The 17,948-nt window shown below is 39.8% G+C and overlaps 1 protein-coding gene across 8 annotated transcripts in view; it reads left to right on the top strand.

The window, feature by feature from the left end:
* APP (amyloid beta precursor protein) overlaps window positions 1-17,948 on the top strand; it is a 283,850-nt gene that overhangs the window by 173,924 nt on the left and 91,978 nt on the right. For 2 of the 8 annotated variants that reach the window (XM_059065309.2, XM_059065308.2), the window contains exons 7-8: window positions 5,264-5,431; window positions 7,992-8,048. The exons of 2 other annotated variants lie outside the window; for them this stretch is intronic. In XM_059065309.2, coding sequence (XP_058921292.1) covers window positions 5,264-5,431; window positions 7,992-8,048 — 225 coding nt within the window. The remainder of the gene's footprint in view (window positions 1-5,263; window positions 5,432-7,991; window positions 8,049-17,948) is intronic. 4 more of the 8 variants (XM_059065310.2, XM_059065311.2, XM_067034956.1 and 1 more) reach the window with 2 other exon arrangements.

The following is a 17,948-nucleotide window of genomic DNA, read 5'->3' as shown; positions in this document are numbered from 1 at the left end:
AACAATATCAGAATATATAATTCCTGGGTTTCTATAAGTAACGCTCTAGTTTGATTGGTTTGATTATTCAAGTGGTTACTTTCTCAAAATTTGTAAATTTAAACTTTATGCATTCCATATAATGCACGGTTTTATTTCAGATACATTCCTATAGTCTTAGAATAATTGAAATTCAGTTATTTAAATGAAATAATAATAAAAAACTTTACATTATGAGATTATTCTTTAGTTAATGCTTTATTTAAAGCTAATTACTTGCTACTCTGTTAACTCTGCTTTTTAAGAAGGTATTATAATAACTGAATATTATAATATTCAGTTATTTAAGAAGGCATTATAATAACTGAAAATGGGGATTTTCTCCTTATCCTAGTTGCCACTTTCACAGCTGTCTTTATGTTGAAATTTTTTTTTAAGTGTAAAATTAGCTTTCTAAATTTGGTTGTTCACAAAAAAATTTTGCTCCAATTTGACATCTATTCAGAGTTAATTTTTTGTGGTTAAGCATTACATTTTGAACAGTGAATTGCATAGTCATTTTATATAATGTAGGAAATATTATACATTTTAATAAAATATTAATATTTTAATAAAATATTAAATATTGTATTTGTATAGTATTGATTTTTAGGTAATGGAATTTAGTGTTGAAACCAGCACAAATCTCAGCAAGGACCTACCTTAAAAGATATAAAATGCTTAATACTCTTTTTTTTTAAGCATATGAACACTTTGATACTGTTGTGTGTACACTAGCATTTCAGTTTATTAAATGGTCTTTGTCTTGAAAGGTGAATAGAGCTGTTATAAAAGAAGAGATAAGCCTTCCTTGCCAGAAGAATTCAGCTAGGTGAATATTAGGAAACCTATTTGTGATCTTAAAAGTCTGAGAATTAAATATGAATAAACAAAGATCATAGTTCCTTAGATGTTTAAGTCTTGCCTGTGTTTCTATCTAACTTGAAACATTTGCTTTGAGAAGTATCCCTACTTCAATTCTGGGCAAATTATCTCCTTCATTATTATATGTAACATTTACTTTGAATAGAAACAAAGGTGGACTGGAATTCAAAAAATAAAGTTAGCAAATAATTTTTAAATGTTCATCTTTTCATTTATTATTTTAGATTTTGAGAAGAGAATGAAGATAAGAAACGGAAGCTGCAGTTTTAATTTTCAGATGAATTCTGTTTGAAGTTACAATTATATAAGCTCTAATTTTACATGCTCTACATTTAGTGGATGATTTTGTTAATAATTTTCCACTGGCTGATTATAGTAATGAATATGAAGCACGTTTTTCACTGAAGTTTTTCAGTGTTTCCAAAAGATTAGGAAGGAAAAAGTTTCCCTATTCAGAAAAATAATAATGTAAACATAAGCATTTAAAATGTCTTGAAAAAATAATAAAATGTCTCACGATTTCTTTTTCTCTGAATCTAGTCATGGAGCTTTCAAATTATATATTTCAGGCTTAATTCTTTAAAAGTGTTTTACTTTGTTAGGATCTTGATTGGATAGATTTCCTGGTAATTTCTCAGTGCTAGAAAGAAATTTAAAGGAATGCTTCTCAAACTGAAATTTGTAGCCTTTCAGGGAAATGACTCTGAAACGATAAATGATTCAAGGAAAGAGACAAGATAGAATTCCAAGGCAAACTGAACTACCAACGTTCCTCTTCTATGTTTCTTAATGTGAGATTTTTTTTTTCTTTTACATTTTTTGCAGATAATTGTAGATTTACATGCGGTGAAGGAATTAATAGAAAGATATCCTGAATAGTCTTCACCCAGTTTTCCCCATTTATAGCATAATATCACAGCTATGAACTTGACACTGACCACTTAACACTTCTTCAGCCCAAGGATGTGCTTCTTCTCACTCTTGGGAGAGTCACTGGCCGTCTCCTTTATACTTACTAATACCGTGTGTAAAGGCATTAACATAATACTTCCCCAATGCTGACCCCATGACTACCCCTCAACCTCTCCCAGACTAATGAAACGTTCTCTTCTCAATTACATGGACAATGTTTTTGTGAAGAGAAAGGTTAGAGAAAAGGTCAGAGAGATCAAACACTTGTGTGCTCTACAGTAGAGTAGAAATACCGTTATGAGTGAGAGATGAAAAGTGATCCATCCCACTCCAGAATTCCCTCTGAAATCAGCTTTACTGCTCTAGGACGCTGATGTTCTAGTCATTGCCAGAAAGAAAGTGCTAGGAAATGCGAGGTTGATGGCTGATCAGCAGTGCTGATAATTGGAGGGATTACAATGAGATACCCTTTATCTCTCGTCCATGCTCGCTCAGAGCGTCTGGAGCACACTCCTCCGTGTCGGCAGATCAGAGGTTCCAAAGTGACAGGTACATTCGCACTCCTGTTCCTCTAGGCTCACATGTGTCTGTTGCTCTATATATTATGTATTTGACATTTGATTATCCTATGCTATTATACCAACTCCTGACCACGTTATCTCGAATATCCTCTCGTATGTGAGTACCATGGGATTGATTCTCATTCCCCACTATGTCCACACACACCAGAGTCATGCAAGTATTTGGGCCCATTTAAAGTCAGGAGTGCCGGCAGCCATGCTAATGTCAGGGAGAACCAACAAAACACTCCAAATGGAGATTATCTGCCTTTAGGGATTGATGAGTCAGGGGTGTTATAACTGGAAACTCCAACAATAATTGCAGGCTCCTCAGGGAGTTGATTTTATTTGCTTAGTTTAAATGAATTTGAGTCCTGAATCCTTTTTCTTCTTCACTGGGGCTCTAACGATTAGCTGTAACAGAGGGTTTCATAGCCATTTAGAATGAGGCAGAAGAAAAACAAAAATGAAGAAAATAAAAATGAATGTTTCACCCGTAGTATAGGAAAATGACAATATATTGTACTATCACCTGGGTTCTAGACCAGGAAGTTTTGCTTTCGTGAAAAAGTAAGAAATCGTATTAGGTCACATACAAGGGAAAATATCTATCAAGGATTAACTCCTTTGAGATCCCATTACTTAACTTGCACCCACCCGAAATTCTACCAGTTTTATTTAGTACATCGGATGTAGCATAAAGACGTTTTCTGCCCCTGCACAGCTGTGATGTATAAATGGACCTGTGGCAGGCAAGTATCAGAAGATATGTATTTGGTGCTGTAAGAGGTAGAAAACGTGAAGAGCAGCATGAATTGTTGAGACAGTGAGGTTTGCTGCCCACGCTCCTGGGACTTAGGGTCGTGTTTCTGTGCCTCTCTTTGTAGCAGAAGCCACTTGCAACTTCAGTCTGACTTCAGCCACAGCGTAGGCTCGGAAGACACGGTTGCCTGGCAGTCTTTCTGGAATCGGTACAAGGATGAGTATCATTATGTGTTAGAAACAGGAAAGCACATCACGTGAACTGTACAGATTGGTGAGGGAGGTATAGAAAAGGGAGGGTAAAGCCAACCTGTTCATGTTTCTTATAACTGAGAAAGAGAGAAAGAGAGAGAGAAGATAACATCCAGGAGTGGAGACAGCTGATAGCTGTGGTTTGCAGGGACTCCACATGTGGCCACACATGGCTTCTAGATCTGCAGCCCAGAAGCTGCTTTGTCAGTAACTCAGAGGTGATGAGACCCACCCCCCCCTACACACACACACCAAAACTAACTTAATCCTTTGTGAGTTAGAAGGCTAGTCGTTTAATTTGGGGAATAAATCAAATTACCAGCTGGATGAGATACCGTCAACAGTTTGGCAGATTTTTATCATACAGGAGAATTCCATAAAGAAAACTAACTAGAAACACATCATGGCTTGGCACGCATGGACTTTGAAAGTAACTGTCAAATGAGCTGACCAGAATGATGGGTGATGTTGAGCTTGATGCTCTGGGAGCCAGTTGTTTCCATCCTAAAACCATCCAGAGAGAGCCAGAGTCATCTTAGACTTCTATAACACAGGACACTTCTCCTGCAAAGAGCGTGACACTCGCCTTCTGGGCTCAGTGCTGACTGCCCCTCCGGCCTGTGTTGACATCATCATGATGGCAGCAGCTTCTGGTTTTGCCATCACCTCTTTACCTTGAGTGCAAAGAACAATGAGTGGTATGTGTAGAGAAAAGCAAAACAGTAGTTCCTTTTACATCAACATTGTGGATCTTTGTCTTTGAGTGATTGATTGATGACTCTTTCTAGAACAGTCTGTTGAATATTCCTAATAGGAAGCTCTGGGTTATGCATGGATTTTTGTCTTTTAGAAGAAGGTTGCTTTTCCCTGGCATGTTAGTAAAACTAAGAATAAGCAAGACATCTGAGTGCACTGAGGTATCAGAAGCATCTCTGTAAGCCTAGCTAGGGTGGGACGCAAACCGAGTAGGAAAATCGTTTTTACTTCTAACAAAAATGGAATATACGTGGGAGGTAGACTTCTAATTCTAATTTCAGTACCTTTACGAATGGAATCCTGCAGGTTGCTACACTGTCAGTCAATCAGGGACTGTGCACCTGATTTGGGTGAGGGTGGCGAGGCATGTTGACAGGTAAGCTGTGTTATAATGTAAAACAATGTATGGTATGTATTAACAAATGGGAGTCGTTTGACCGTGTTTTGTTATTTGAAACATTTTTGGCCAAGGGACAGACGAATATTCAAAGAAAAATTTGTCTTTAATTAGAGTTAACGTAATCGACTTAAAGTCACTTTCACAGGTTTTGTGTATGTTTTCAAATATAGTCAGTGGACAGGCTGGGTCTCTCTGAAAACTGGATCACATTCAGGATATGTATAATCAGTTTATACTTTAAGTCAAGGCAGTCATAATTCATTCAAGGAAAACAATCAGGTGTTTGTGACAGGTGAAACTTTTTGCATCATAACCAGACATAATCCTTTTAACCTTTAAAGTTGCCTTGAAATTATTTAAAAGAGAAGTTTATGTTTTATAGGGAAGAAATATTTTGATGTGCACACATCTTCAGGCATTTAATATTAATCTGAAAGCACCGAAAAGGTCTGTTCACCTCTAGCTGGAATCCTTTTGTTACTACTGAGAGCTACACTCATTAAACAAGACGAGCATGCACTGCTTTGTTTCAGAAGTAATTCTAAAGTCCTGGTAGATAATTGAATTCCTCAGTAGATGTCTGTCACATGCTGCCGGATAAACCCAGCCCAATTACCACTGGGAGGACTAACGCGTTAAGAATAGTAAACGTGTGTACATGCACCGCCAGCCGTACCTTGTCATGCTAAATGTGGTTCCCTACATCTCCTCTGATTAGAGGTGTGCTCTGAACAAGCCGAGACGGGGCCATGCCGAGCAATGATCTCCCGCTGGTACTTTGATGTGACTGAAGGGAAGTGCGCCCCGTTCTTTTACGGCGGATGTGGCGGCAACCGAAACAACTTTGACACAGAGGAGTACTGCATGGCCGTGTGTGGCAGCGTCAGTAAGTGGACCTTCCTGCAGCCTGGCCACCTTTTCATCTTTCTCGCCACTGACTCTGCTCTTTGTAACAGACTGGTTTTCCGACGGTCTTCCTGGTTCTCGGGAATGGGTCTGTTGCTACCACTAACCACGTTTCTGTCAATGTCTCTAATTGCCGGGCATCTCCTCCAGGGCGTTCAGCCATGAGCACACATCTCCGTCTTTCTCTAATAAAGCATGGCTGTGAGTGTGTTCCTGTACTAGCTGTGGTGCACCCGTCTTGCAGTCTCGAGGGACTTTCGAGTGCTTCTCCTTAAGCCAAGCTGGAGTTGCTGTTTTGTCTTCTCAGCTGTTTCTGCAAATGTATACTTCCGTGTTTGTCCGTGTACCTCTGTGTTCGGGCCTCTGCATGTGCACTCCACGTGCAAATAAGGATTACCACCGGAAGCCTGGCCGATGACGCTTCCGTGCCACTGGCAAGGCATACTGGCGTGATGAGTATCATTTCATAACACGTGACGTTTATTGTGGTGGCGAGGGAATGGGCTTGAGTTGAGCACATGCACATGAGATGCCAGAGGATAGAAATGCCCGGGTGGCACCTGAGCTCACACAGGGACATTTGCAATGGCGGGTTTCTGTGTCTTATCTTGGAGTGGACAGAAGAAAACTCCTCACTTAGCGTTAGAAGCCTTCAGTGACTAAGGCTCAGGGAATATAATTTTCCAAGCCTTTTTCTCTTCCACTTTAAGTTTTTCATAACTCAGGGGGAATAAATATATGAAGTCATGATGACTTAAATGCAGGTTGAAACTATTTCCACAGAGATAGTTGTCCAGAGGTAACGTACCAAACATTTGGGACCTCTGTTCTTCTTAACAGCCTTTCACATTAAATCCCCTGTCTATCTGTCTATCTATCTATCTGTCTGTCTATCTATCTGCCTGTGTGTCTGTCTATCTATCTATGTATCTACCTGACTACCTGCCTACCTATGTATCTATCTATCTATTCCACTAGAAGGAAGTGTGAGCTACTCAAGGAATAGTTACTCAACTTGATAAATTAAAGGTTAAACTCAATAATTACGCTTTTCTCTTTTGAGAGATTCCTGCCTTTTTCCCATTGTTCTGGGTGAGAGTGACAGCCACCATTTCCTGCCTAGGATTCCCAGGGATTATATAAATTGTTTTCCAGTGTGATCATAAGATTAAGCTAAACAACAAAGGGTCTGCAATATCAACACCTTCTACTGTGAAGCCCAGTATCTAAGTGGAATCTACTGGAAAAGTTCCTGTTGGTCTCTTGGGTGAGAGATGACTCCCCTTCTACCCTGTGTGAGAACAGGTTTAGGAACTGGTAACCCCAAGGGCTCCTTTTCTGGCTCTGATGGGAAGATTGTGGCTTCCAGCTCAAAAGACTCCTTTCTTGAGTTTCAAACAAAAAGGTTAATTAGGTCGGGTAACTTGGAGGACAATGGCGGATTCTGTTGCCAGGAGCCTCTTAAACAAAGGGCTTTTGTTATAATGATTCTCGCTGGTTTCACTGCTGGGGGAGATTTCCTGGCAGATTTCCAACTTTTTTCTCCCTTTCCCTGGGGTGGATTTATGTTTTGAAATATAAATATGTATGTGTGGGTATATATACAAATATATACATATATATATAATAAGAAAGAGGGTTTTAAAAGTTATTAGCAGTGATGAATTTGCATCAAGGAGTAGAAATTATCAGGAATTCCCTGGCGGTCCAGTGGTTAGGCCGCAGCGCTTCCACTGCAGGGGGCGCAGGCTCAATCTCTAGTCAAGAGAACTCAGATCCTGCATGCCCCGCAGTGCCGCCAAAAAAAAAAAAAAAAAAATTAAAAATTATCCTCCGCCCCCCCCCCCCAAAATCTCACTATTACCCTCACTGCACACCCTCTCCATTTGATTAGTTTGATTTGACTCAGACTGAGAGCAAGAACGATGGCCACCACAGATCAGATGGAGTCTCTAGAGGTGCTCTGGATGGCACACCCTTTGCCAAGAAATTTGCAAAAGATAGATGCTCCCAACAAAGGTGTAATGGACAAACAGTCAGTAATTTCAGGGGAGGTGGGTTATAGAATAATGTATCCGGAGAGCAAACACGGGAGGCTGAAGGCCAGTGAGAAGAGTGGACAGATGTAAGTGGAGAGTAAAAGCTTCAATCAGTAGCCAGAGCTGACGGCCAGGGCTGCCCTTGGAATGAGTGAAAAGAATAGAGATACCAAGAAGACGGGACAGCTGGGAATTGGTGATCCTGGCACTAAGGAGGGAGATGGGGGCAAGAAATCCTTCCACGGGGTATTGGGATGTACTATCAGAGACAGAATATCCACAACCCAAGATGTTTTTGTGGAAAAATATATCTTGTGTGTGTGTTTACCGTGGTTCCATGCTGGGGCCCAAGCTCAGGATATTTGTTTAGTTTTCGTTTTTAATTCAATGTTTTCGTTTTTGTTATTTCCTTCGGTCAGTAGAATCGTGTGAGTGAGTTTCATCCATCATTCCCATGTTTCCATTTTTGTTTTTAGTTATGTTCTCTTATTTTCTCCATAGTGTCCCAAAGTTTACTCAAGACCACCCAGGAACCTCTTCCCCAAGATCCTGTTAAACGTATGTTGTCATTCACTCAGGGGAGGGGAGGAGAGGGAGGAGTACGTTGCATGGCTGGACTGTAGCTCCAGCCTCCTCACCTTTGCATGGTTTTGTGTTTCTTGAACACCTGTCTTTTAACCAAATGTTTATTTCCATTGCCTTGCTTGTAATTACGTCTAATTTTGCCAGATAGCTTCCACTGTTGGGCTAAGAGCTTTGACTAAGCTTCTTCTGTTTCTGATCAGTTTCCTTTTTATTTCATGTGGTTCTATAAAATATTATTATTTTGTGTTTTATTTGGCATCACTATTTTATTTCCTAAAGCTCACAAGATGGCACGATTTAGCAAAAGCCTGTGTGTCTAAGTGACTTGTTTCCCAGAAAAATATTTAATATGCATGCATTGTACTAACTTTATGGACCAATATCATATGCGAAGGCTTCAGTTGGGTGTATTTCAAGATAGCTGTTACGCTTTAGGAAGTAAACAGTCGCTTTTAGAAGTCAAGACCTCTCCGTCCCCTCCCTGAATGCATACTAGTGGGACGGAAGTGCCTATCTTCTGATTTCATCATTAAGATGTAGGGAAAGAGCTTCCTATAAAGAAATATTATATCAACCTACCTTATAACATCTGTGCATTGTGATGATTTCAGTTGGCCTATCAGTCTAGCTTTGTTTAAAAATGTGTTGTCAAACACACAAATACTCATTTTGAAATGTGGATTATATCCCAGAATAGATTCCTCCAGCATTAGGTTAGGGATGAGATATACTATGGATGCTTATGGTTACTGGGGGAAGAGACACAATTTCGGTTGTAGCTTAGGTATAGTGAAAATTAGCATTTATCTATATCATCCTGGAAAAAAAAAAACCTAGTCTCACAATTGATGAAGCTAACGATCTTTTGTTTAAAAAGATAAACAATAGTTGAAAGTATGGCAAGTGGGCAGACATAGAAGAACTAAGGAGAAGTCTAGATTTTATACTGTGGGCTTGATAGTACATTGAGCTGCATGGCGTGTTACATTTTTACGAGGCATTTTTCATAGATCATTTCTTTTTCTCAAGAATATTTTGTGGCCATTTTCCTCATTTCCTTTGTGCGTACGAGAAAATGCGGCTTCAAGAGCTTGGTGACTTGTCCCCCTCCAACAAATGTGGCAGGACCAGGTTTGAAACTTAAATGACATGTGTGGCTATGCCCTGCACTCCAAATGGCCAACTATCTGGTTCTGATATTGTTTTCCCGGTTAGAAAAATTATATTTGAGCTTCAGAAGCACATTTTAAGAATACAGAAAATCATGGGAAGTGGATGACAGATATTAAAAACATTTTTTCCTAAATGCCAGGAATACAGTGTGTATCAGTAAATTAAATCTTTCCCACCCTTTTACAAAACAGTCATTATTTTTACTTTGTTTCATTTTATATCATTTGTAAGCATATGAAAGAATTGTCTTTTTCTATTTTTATTAATTACTGGGAATGAACATCATCACTCGATAAATTTATTTTCGTGAGGTCCTTGTGTCCTCAACTCTTCAAAACAGACATTGACAATCTCTTGTAGTTTTCTCTTTCCTGGTAATTTTCTCCATCTACTTGTAGTGTGTGTGGGATCATGACACCTTTTCACTATAGGAGGGTGAGGGTGATTTTTGGCAGCTGTATTTTCTTGTCTTCCTACAGAGACTGTTCAATCACAGAAAGTGAAGGGTTTTGCAATGCTAGTACAAACAGACTAGAGAAAGCATATAATTTCTAGTTATTTATAGCCTGTGCAGCTCTGCTCTCTTATTTATAGCAAAGCTGTACATTTGAATTGAAAAACTTATAGTCATCTGGAGGTCAAACGCAGATAGCAGACTGGCGTTGGAGAAAATGAGCCAAACTGAGAGAGGTGAGCGAGCCCGTTTGATGAGACAGCTGGGGCTTGCCCTTGGCTGCTTCACCAACCTAGGGCTAATCGGAGGACATCTTGTTTCACAAAAGTGGGCGGTCTTCTAAGTTTCTCAGTCTGAGTTGCTTCTGGTCAAATAATAAATGTGAAATGAGCTAGACAAAGCTCCTCAGTTAAACTGATAATAAGATTGCTTGTGTGGAGAAAATATGTGGTGTTCTACATTATAAATACAATCATTTTCCTGTCAAGACTTCTTATTATAATTAGACATTCCTAGATTTTAAATCTTTGTCATAAAAACCGATTTTGAGTATTGCAATTTTACGGGACACTTGATGTTTTTGGTTTTTTTATCATAGGTAAGAATCTAAACTACAGGTAGAGAGGGTAGAGACATGAGGCTAAGAGCTTTCATTTTACTCATAAATTTATGGATTTGAGTCCTTTAAAAAAAAATCCCTTTCCCGTTTGGAATTAAAAATCTTATGAAACTTGAGTTGCTTCTGACATGAATTTTGTGTCTGCCCATTTGGGCTAGGATGATACAAAGGTTTCACATTCACTTGGTCCAGTGCAGTGTTTGTGAGCAATAAGCTTACGACAGAAATATTTATTGATAAGTTTATGTTTCAAACATAAACATCATGAGAGTATGATCTTTATTTCCCCTAGTGTTCTTCCCATCAGATTGCATCTCCAAAGGCAAACACATGCTTTTAATCTCAAAGAGCATCATACCACTTTCAAGTCGGCCAACTGCACCAAGGGGTCTGGCCAAAGAGAATGACCAATGACTTTGACCCCTTTACCTGCAGTGAGTTTGTGGCACTGTGAATAACGTACTGTGTGTCCTTTGAATGGCATGTGCCACCTTCGTCCCAGAGTTGCAGTGTCCTGTCATAATACCAAGGCCATCTAGTCTTTAGGCAGACTTGAATCATTGTTCTTAACTATACTTGTTCTTCTGATTGTGAAAGAGCAAATATTAGTTCCCGTTAACACATTCTCTGCTACTAATAGAACTCTGATATTTTTATGAAACTGCCAGGCATTATTAAAAACAATTAAAAGACGCGGTGGTGCATTAAATTACATGTCACATCAGTGCCAATACAATCTATTGCATTGACAAGTATGAGAAGCCATATCTTTTGTATCCAGAAATTGTCAGGATAAAAGGAATGGGTTTTTTTTCCCACCAAGCTACCATAGTGAAAAACCCGAAGATTGAAAAGAATTGATTTGCTCAGCAAACCAGCATTTAACAAAAAAGAAGAAGAAAGTTCATTTACTAAGAACAGTAAAAACTGCTCATTATGTATATGCTCTGTTCTTTAGCTACAATAGTTCCCAAGAAGAGTAACGAGATACTTTAATAAAAGAGTTGGCAAAAATTTTCTGTAAAAGACCAAAGAGTCCATTTTTTTTAGGTTCCACAGGCCAAATGGTCTCTGTTATAAGTACTCAACTCGTCAGTTGTAAGTGTGACAGCAGCCTCAGACAATAGGTAAATGAATAGATACAGCGGTGTTCCAATAAAACCTTATTTACCAAAAGAGACCAGCAGGCCAACCCCTGGTTTAATAAAGCTGTTACTTTTGAGCCTGGGACATGCTGGTACTAAGCTAGGTATTTCAAGGGACACCAGCAAACTAAACCAGAGACCCTACTTTCAATAACTTGGCGGTTTTATCAATGTGAGACTCAAGTATGTGCTGGAATTAAATAACAATATAAACTAAAATGCACCAGTGGAGGGAAACATGGCTGTGGAAGCCTGGAGTAGAATGAAATTGGTTTTATCCTTAAGACCTCCAGAGAGGTTAACAGTTCCATGTGGCTTTTATGGCTACAGTCTCTATGAAAGTGGGCAATACTGAAGATGTTGGCTTTTTGAACTCATCTGTTGAGCATCAAGTGATGGTGGCAGGTCAGCCCTTTATGAGCCACCATTAGTGAAATAGAGCATAGCTCTGACAAATTGACAGAAAACAATAACTGAAGGTTAAGACATCCTAGGTGCCAGTGATTGCCCTCTCATATGGTTTTTAGATTCAGACTTGAAGTTGCTGTTACATTTTGGTGCATTGTGCTAAATAGGCTATAGACATTAATAAAAGTAACACCAGCATTGACTCGTTCATGCTCATTTCACATATTTGACAAAATTCCCACATCAGTACATGTCCATAAGACATAAAAAAGAAATGTAGCTTGACTAGAGTAAATGCAGCATAGATTACATTCTTATTACCTTATGTCCACACGATGCATTGATAAGACGTCTGCCAACTATGACTGCACTGACTATAAAATAAGTGTGTTACAAGGGCATGTCAGGGGAAAGGGCCTTCGTTCTTTTTTTTGTAGAGTCTGGTACCACATGTAAGGATCACAGACTATTTCCACATTATAAATGTCTCATCTAACTGGGACTTGATAAATACTTGAGTTTAGAATGCATGAGGGATCTTAGTTATTTTGCAATTAGAGAAATGGAGAGACATATTTTTCTCTTTTTTAAAGTTGGGGTATCAGTCTATAAGTTCTGCCGTGTGGAGAGATGACATTTTTGCATCAAATCTTCCTTTACAGGTTTGCATTTCCTATATATAAATTATCCTCATTGCCACCCATCATATAAATCACAGCCATTTCATGTGACAGCATTGCTAGCTCTGTATAAAATAGGATTTTCAATGATGAGGCAATGACTGTATGGGTCTTCATTTACTTTTATCTTCTGTTGTCAATGCTATAGAGATAAATTGCCTTTTCGCTGATGAAAGGAGACCAACCAAATTTTCCTGTTAGACTCTAACATTAGTATATTGACTACATGCCATTCATGGCCTCTGTTTAGAGAGGTAGTCATAGTTGTTACTGTTTGAAGATGCGGTTATTTCTCCTTTTGCATCCTGAGCCCGTTATGACCTTAATATTATATGTCACCCTAGAGATTGAGGAAACAAACGGATATCAAAATGATAGCGGCAATTTTTCACCATGTCCCTACTTTTGACACCCCGTTCTTGCTGTCTTTAATATGAATAGGAAAGGGGCACTAACTATGCAGTGATTACAGAATCAGAACTAAAGCGAGCATTTGGTGCATTTGTAGTTAAATTTGATGGTGTCCCTGATACGGAGGTTCTCCATCTGTGCCAAAAAAGTGCTCTCTCCCACATTCTAAGACCATAGCCGTCTTTACCTTATTTGATGTAACGCCCCTTACAATTATTACATTTTCTGGGGGAAACACAGGAATGAAAAGGTTTCATTGGCACCATGTCGCCAATGATGGTGGCATATTTTGTGGCGGGAACGTTGGGTGCACCTCGAGGGTTCGCTAACAGATTGAAAGCAAATCTGCTCCTCTCTCCCACCATATCCTCACCCCACAAAAGATAGAGCTCTGCCTGACACTAAGAGAGGAGATTACAGTGTGAAGTGGAAATGTTGTGACAGGCATTGATGCATCATTATCAAAACTGAAATGAACCTTCAGCAACATGGGAAAACAATGTCTCCCTTAGTATCTGGTTACCCTCTGGTTTAGGAAACAGCATTTTGGGGTGAGAAGAAAAAAAAGTAAATTTGCGCTCTTTCTCATGTCTCTTTGTGTGGGTGTTGGGGGCTACCTTCCATGAGAACCCCTTACCAACTTCCTGCTACTTTTCCAAGCCATCCTCATCTTCATCTTTTACTCTTAAAAGATCACCTTCTGCTTTGTCCCTTAGCAGACAGAACGATCCTTTTAAGACACATCACATCACATTTTTCTCTCCTCAAAACAACCCCCATGGGTTCCTGACAGCCTTTACCGTGGCTTCAAGGCCGCCCATGATCTGTCCGCATTTCCTTTCTGCCTGTCTCACTCCTCTCTCCCTTGCTTCCTCTGCTGTGGTCACACAGACCTTGCTCATCTTGGAATTTTCCAGTTTCCAGGCATACTCACTTCCAAAGGCCTCTGTGGTAGTTTCTTCATCTGCCTGTTCTTCAGCAGGTAACTGGGAAGTAAGGTTCAGCTCTTTGTCTAAACGTCACCTTCTCAATTAGACTGAGCCCGGCCACCTACTTACTGCTGCAGTGTCCCCCCCTTCTTCCCCGGCACTCTTGTTTCTTCTTAACCCTGCTCGCTCTTTCTTTTTCTCCATAATACAAATCACATTCTAACAATATGATTTACTGTTGTCTTCGGACGCGTGCGTGCGTGCGTGCGTGCGTGTGTGTATGTGTGTGTGTGTGTGTGTGCTGTTCGTTTCTCTCACTAGAATATAATTCCACCAGGACAAGGGTCTTTGTTTCACTCATTGGTTTCTGCCATATGCCTCACAGGTACTAGGGGTTGTAATATCTGTTGATTGGGTGAATGGAGGAATAAAGAAATGAACAAGCACACTCGAGGCATCAGGGTCTACATCCAAGCTGCTATGCAGCTCCTCAGATACCTCTGACCTCCCAGGATTGCAAAAAAGACAAAAGAGATGAGGCTTATATCAAAAGCATTAGTCATCCAGTTCACGTTGAGGCAGTAACGTGCAATGAATTGGAACTGCGTTTCTGTTGCGTGTTTTCATTGAGTATTCCATTAGACACCCATTCTCAGTATTAAAAGGTCTATGTCTTATTATATTCTATAAGGCTGTTATGAGACTAGACTAAGAAAATCAATCTGAAGTTCATTTAAAAGTTAAAAGCCCATGCACGTGATGGTGAGAGTGCTGCTAATTATTTGCCAGCTGTAGAGGTGAAACCATAGAGCTAAGATGTTTAAGTCTGGTTTTCTGCAGAAGGGTGAATAGACCCAGTGAGCCTGCTTGCAGGAGGTACAAAGGAACATGTTTGAGCTGAGGCCAAAGGCCAAAAAGATCGTTCAGATTCGAGCTCAATGGGCTCTCTCTCCTGACCTGCTTCATAACCCTACTTCTGCTGCTGAAACGTTGGTTGGTGGTCATTTACCAGATAGCATTCAGGGCAGGAAACTGTTTGTTAGAAAATAGGCTGGCAGTTATCATAACAAAGCATATCTTTTGCCTGTACAGGTTGGTACAAACCAAACCCTTTCCAGTACCCCAGACATGTCGATGCATTAGCCCCTTTCTGCTCTAAGTATTAACTTTATAGCCTCTTCATGGCTTAGTAATCCTAAATTCAGACCTACTTGTGTGTGTCTGGGGATGTGAGTATGTTAAGTGACAGTATTTCCTTACTACACAATAAATGTATGTAACAGGGTAATGTTTTCTCCTCCCCACGTGTTAAATGAGAACACATGTAAAGTGCCTAGCGCAGTAGACGCTAATGAATGGAGGGTATTATTATTTGGCCAGCCTGGAAATCTGAGCCTGTATCACAGTTTCTAAGAAACCTCAAATGGGCTTCCCTGGTGGCGCAGTGGTTGAGAATCCGCCTGCGGATGCAGGAGACACGGGTTCGTGCCCTGGTCCGGGAAGATCCCACATGCCGCGGAGCAACTAAGCCCGTGAGCCATGGCCGCGGAGCCTGTGCGTCCGGAGTCTGTGCTCCGCAACGGGAGAGGCCACAACAGTGAGAGGCCCGCATACCGCAAAAAAAAAAAAAAAAAAAAAAAAAAAAAGAAACCTCAAAGGTCTCTGAACAGGATAACTGCTTTGTGCTTTTTGTTTAAAAAACACAACAAAAATAAACCCTCCTAAAAGTCAATTTGTTTCTGCTTTCTAAGCGGTTTAAGTGACTCATGATAAACAGCTTCCTGTTCCTTTGTACCCTGGAACATTCCTGACATTTCCTGAGCTGCTCCTTTCCCAAAAGGATGCACCTTGAAAGAGTAAGGGCATTAGGGCACAGGTTTCCCTGCCCCTACCCACCATCCTTGTTATCATGTCTCTGGCCTACCATGGTCATTATCACAAAATGGCAGCCAGTCCTGGTATGACCATGTCTTTAGGATGTAGGAAAATTAGGGGAAATAGAAGCTGAGCTCTCTGTACAAACTTAAAACATTTTCCCCTTTCTCCTCACCAACTGCAAGGTAGTGCTAATATACTAAATACATTTTAAAATATTAAGAAATACCATCATTCTCTCCTTGACTGGTCAGTGATCCAATTTGGTGATTGGTATGAATACAGAAATTTTTCAATTACTTACCCCAGTTGAGATGGAGGGCTAGTATGAATGACTAAAAAGTTTGAATTAAAAATTAAAAGAGAGAGCTTCTCTTAAAGCCCTCAACTAAAGAAAATATCAGGGGCCACTAACAAGGATTTACTGAGAAATATTTCTCAATTAAATGGAATGAATCTGTAATACAAGATTTGTATTTATTTCCTTGTTCTTAAAGTGTAAGTTTTAATACTTAAAGTATTCTTCATCCTGTTAAATATACCTTGCTTGCTCAGTTCTTTCTTATTCTTTTATTCTTAATATCGCAAAGCTGCATTTCAACTTAGACTAATGAGATTACAGTAACTAGGATTTTAGTGTTTCTCTCCATAAAACAGTAGATTTGCAAATCATAAGAGTCGGAGAAAACCATAAGAGTTGGAGAATCTTTCTACTTATATAGTAAATTTTACAATTTCAGTTTTCCAAAGAGGGTACCATGCTATGGTTACAGCAACTTACAGCAGATAGTTATCTTGATCTGTAAATATGACCCCAAACATTTATACATTTTCATTTGTGCAAAATGTGAAATATAGATTGCCTAATTATATCATTCTGCCAGATTGTACTATGCCAAAAGAACTTTAACTTGTTCTCATTTGCTACCAGAAAAGATGAGAAAATGTTTAAAATCATGGGGAAAAATGCTAAATACCACTTCCATTTCAAGTGGGGACATGGTTAGGTAAAATACATGCATATTGAGTTGCTTAAGCTGATGCAGAAAAACATTTACCTTTGTTGTTGGTTTTTTTTTTTTTTTTTTTTTTGCGGGCCTCTCACTGTTGTGGCCTCTCCCATTGCGGAGCACAGGCTCCGGACGCCCAGGCTCAGCGGCCATGGCTCACGGGCCCAGCCGCTCCGCGGCACGTGGGATCCTCCCGGACCGGGGCACGAACCCGCGTCCCCTGCACCGGCAGGCGGACTCTCAACCACTGCGCCACCAGGGAAGCCCCTACCTTTGTTTTTTTTAACAAAAAAATTTAATTGAAAATTATTTTTCAGTCTTAAAAATTAGGATACATTTTCAATAATTTCAGCCTTTTATGCAGGTCATACCAAATTTTTTTAGAAAAGTACCTGTTACTTTTCCTATCCATGGTACTTCATGATCCTGTGTGTAATTCGTTTTCAGCAGATGTGAAATAAAAGTAGCTGTTTTTTCCTATGGTTAGGATAAATGCTAAGATTTGAATTAGGATGTAATAATGAGCAAAGGAGGAGGGAAGGGCGGTAACATGAATGAAGTGTCATGTGTGCCACCCTTTCTGCAGGGTGGCTACCACATGGCATAGCAGCTCATTTTCCCAGCACTCCTAGTATGTTGGCCTGTTGTCACCACTCGATAGATGAATAAACTGGAACATAGAGTGCTTAAGTTCCTTGCTCTGGGTCACAACTAACCTAAGATCAAGATGTTATTGAAATCAAGGTGCGCCTGATTACACAGTTCCTGTTCTTTGCTTCTTTCTTTCTTTGTGCTGCTGAAATACACCTCCCCCTTGTCTATTACACAGAAGCCGGGGGCAGATGGGGGCAGATGTCTTTCACTAGGTATGCCGGGTGCCAATCCCAGACCAGTTGACTCAAAATCCCCTGGTGTTTTGAAAACAATTCCAGGGATATGCCCTGAAGTGAAGTATCCTTCCACTTCAGGGCAACATCTGCATTGACAACTAAACTGCTTTTAGTTTTTAAAGAAAGAATTATTAAACAGTGATTGAAGGAGAAGGGAAGAAACCCGAATGAATAGTTCTCTTTAAATTTATTATTTAATTATATAACAAGAACGCTTTCTCGTTTGGGTTCAAATCTTGGAGCCTTCAGATTGGGAATTTTCAGACGTTTTCTTGAAAT

Source organism: Kogia breviceps, chromosome 5, assembly GCF_026419965.1.
Source record: "Kogia breviceps isolate mKogBre1 chromosome 5, mKogBre1 haplotype 1, whole genome shotgun sequence".
NCBI classification, from domain to species: domain Eukaryota; kingdom Metazoa; phylum Chordata; class Mammalia; order Artiodactyla; family Physeteridae; genus Kogia; species Kogia breviceps.
The sequence above is the reverse complement of the archived record's forward strand: the minus strand, read 5'-3'. Positions and strand labels throughout refer to the sequence as shown.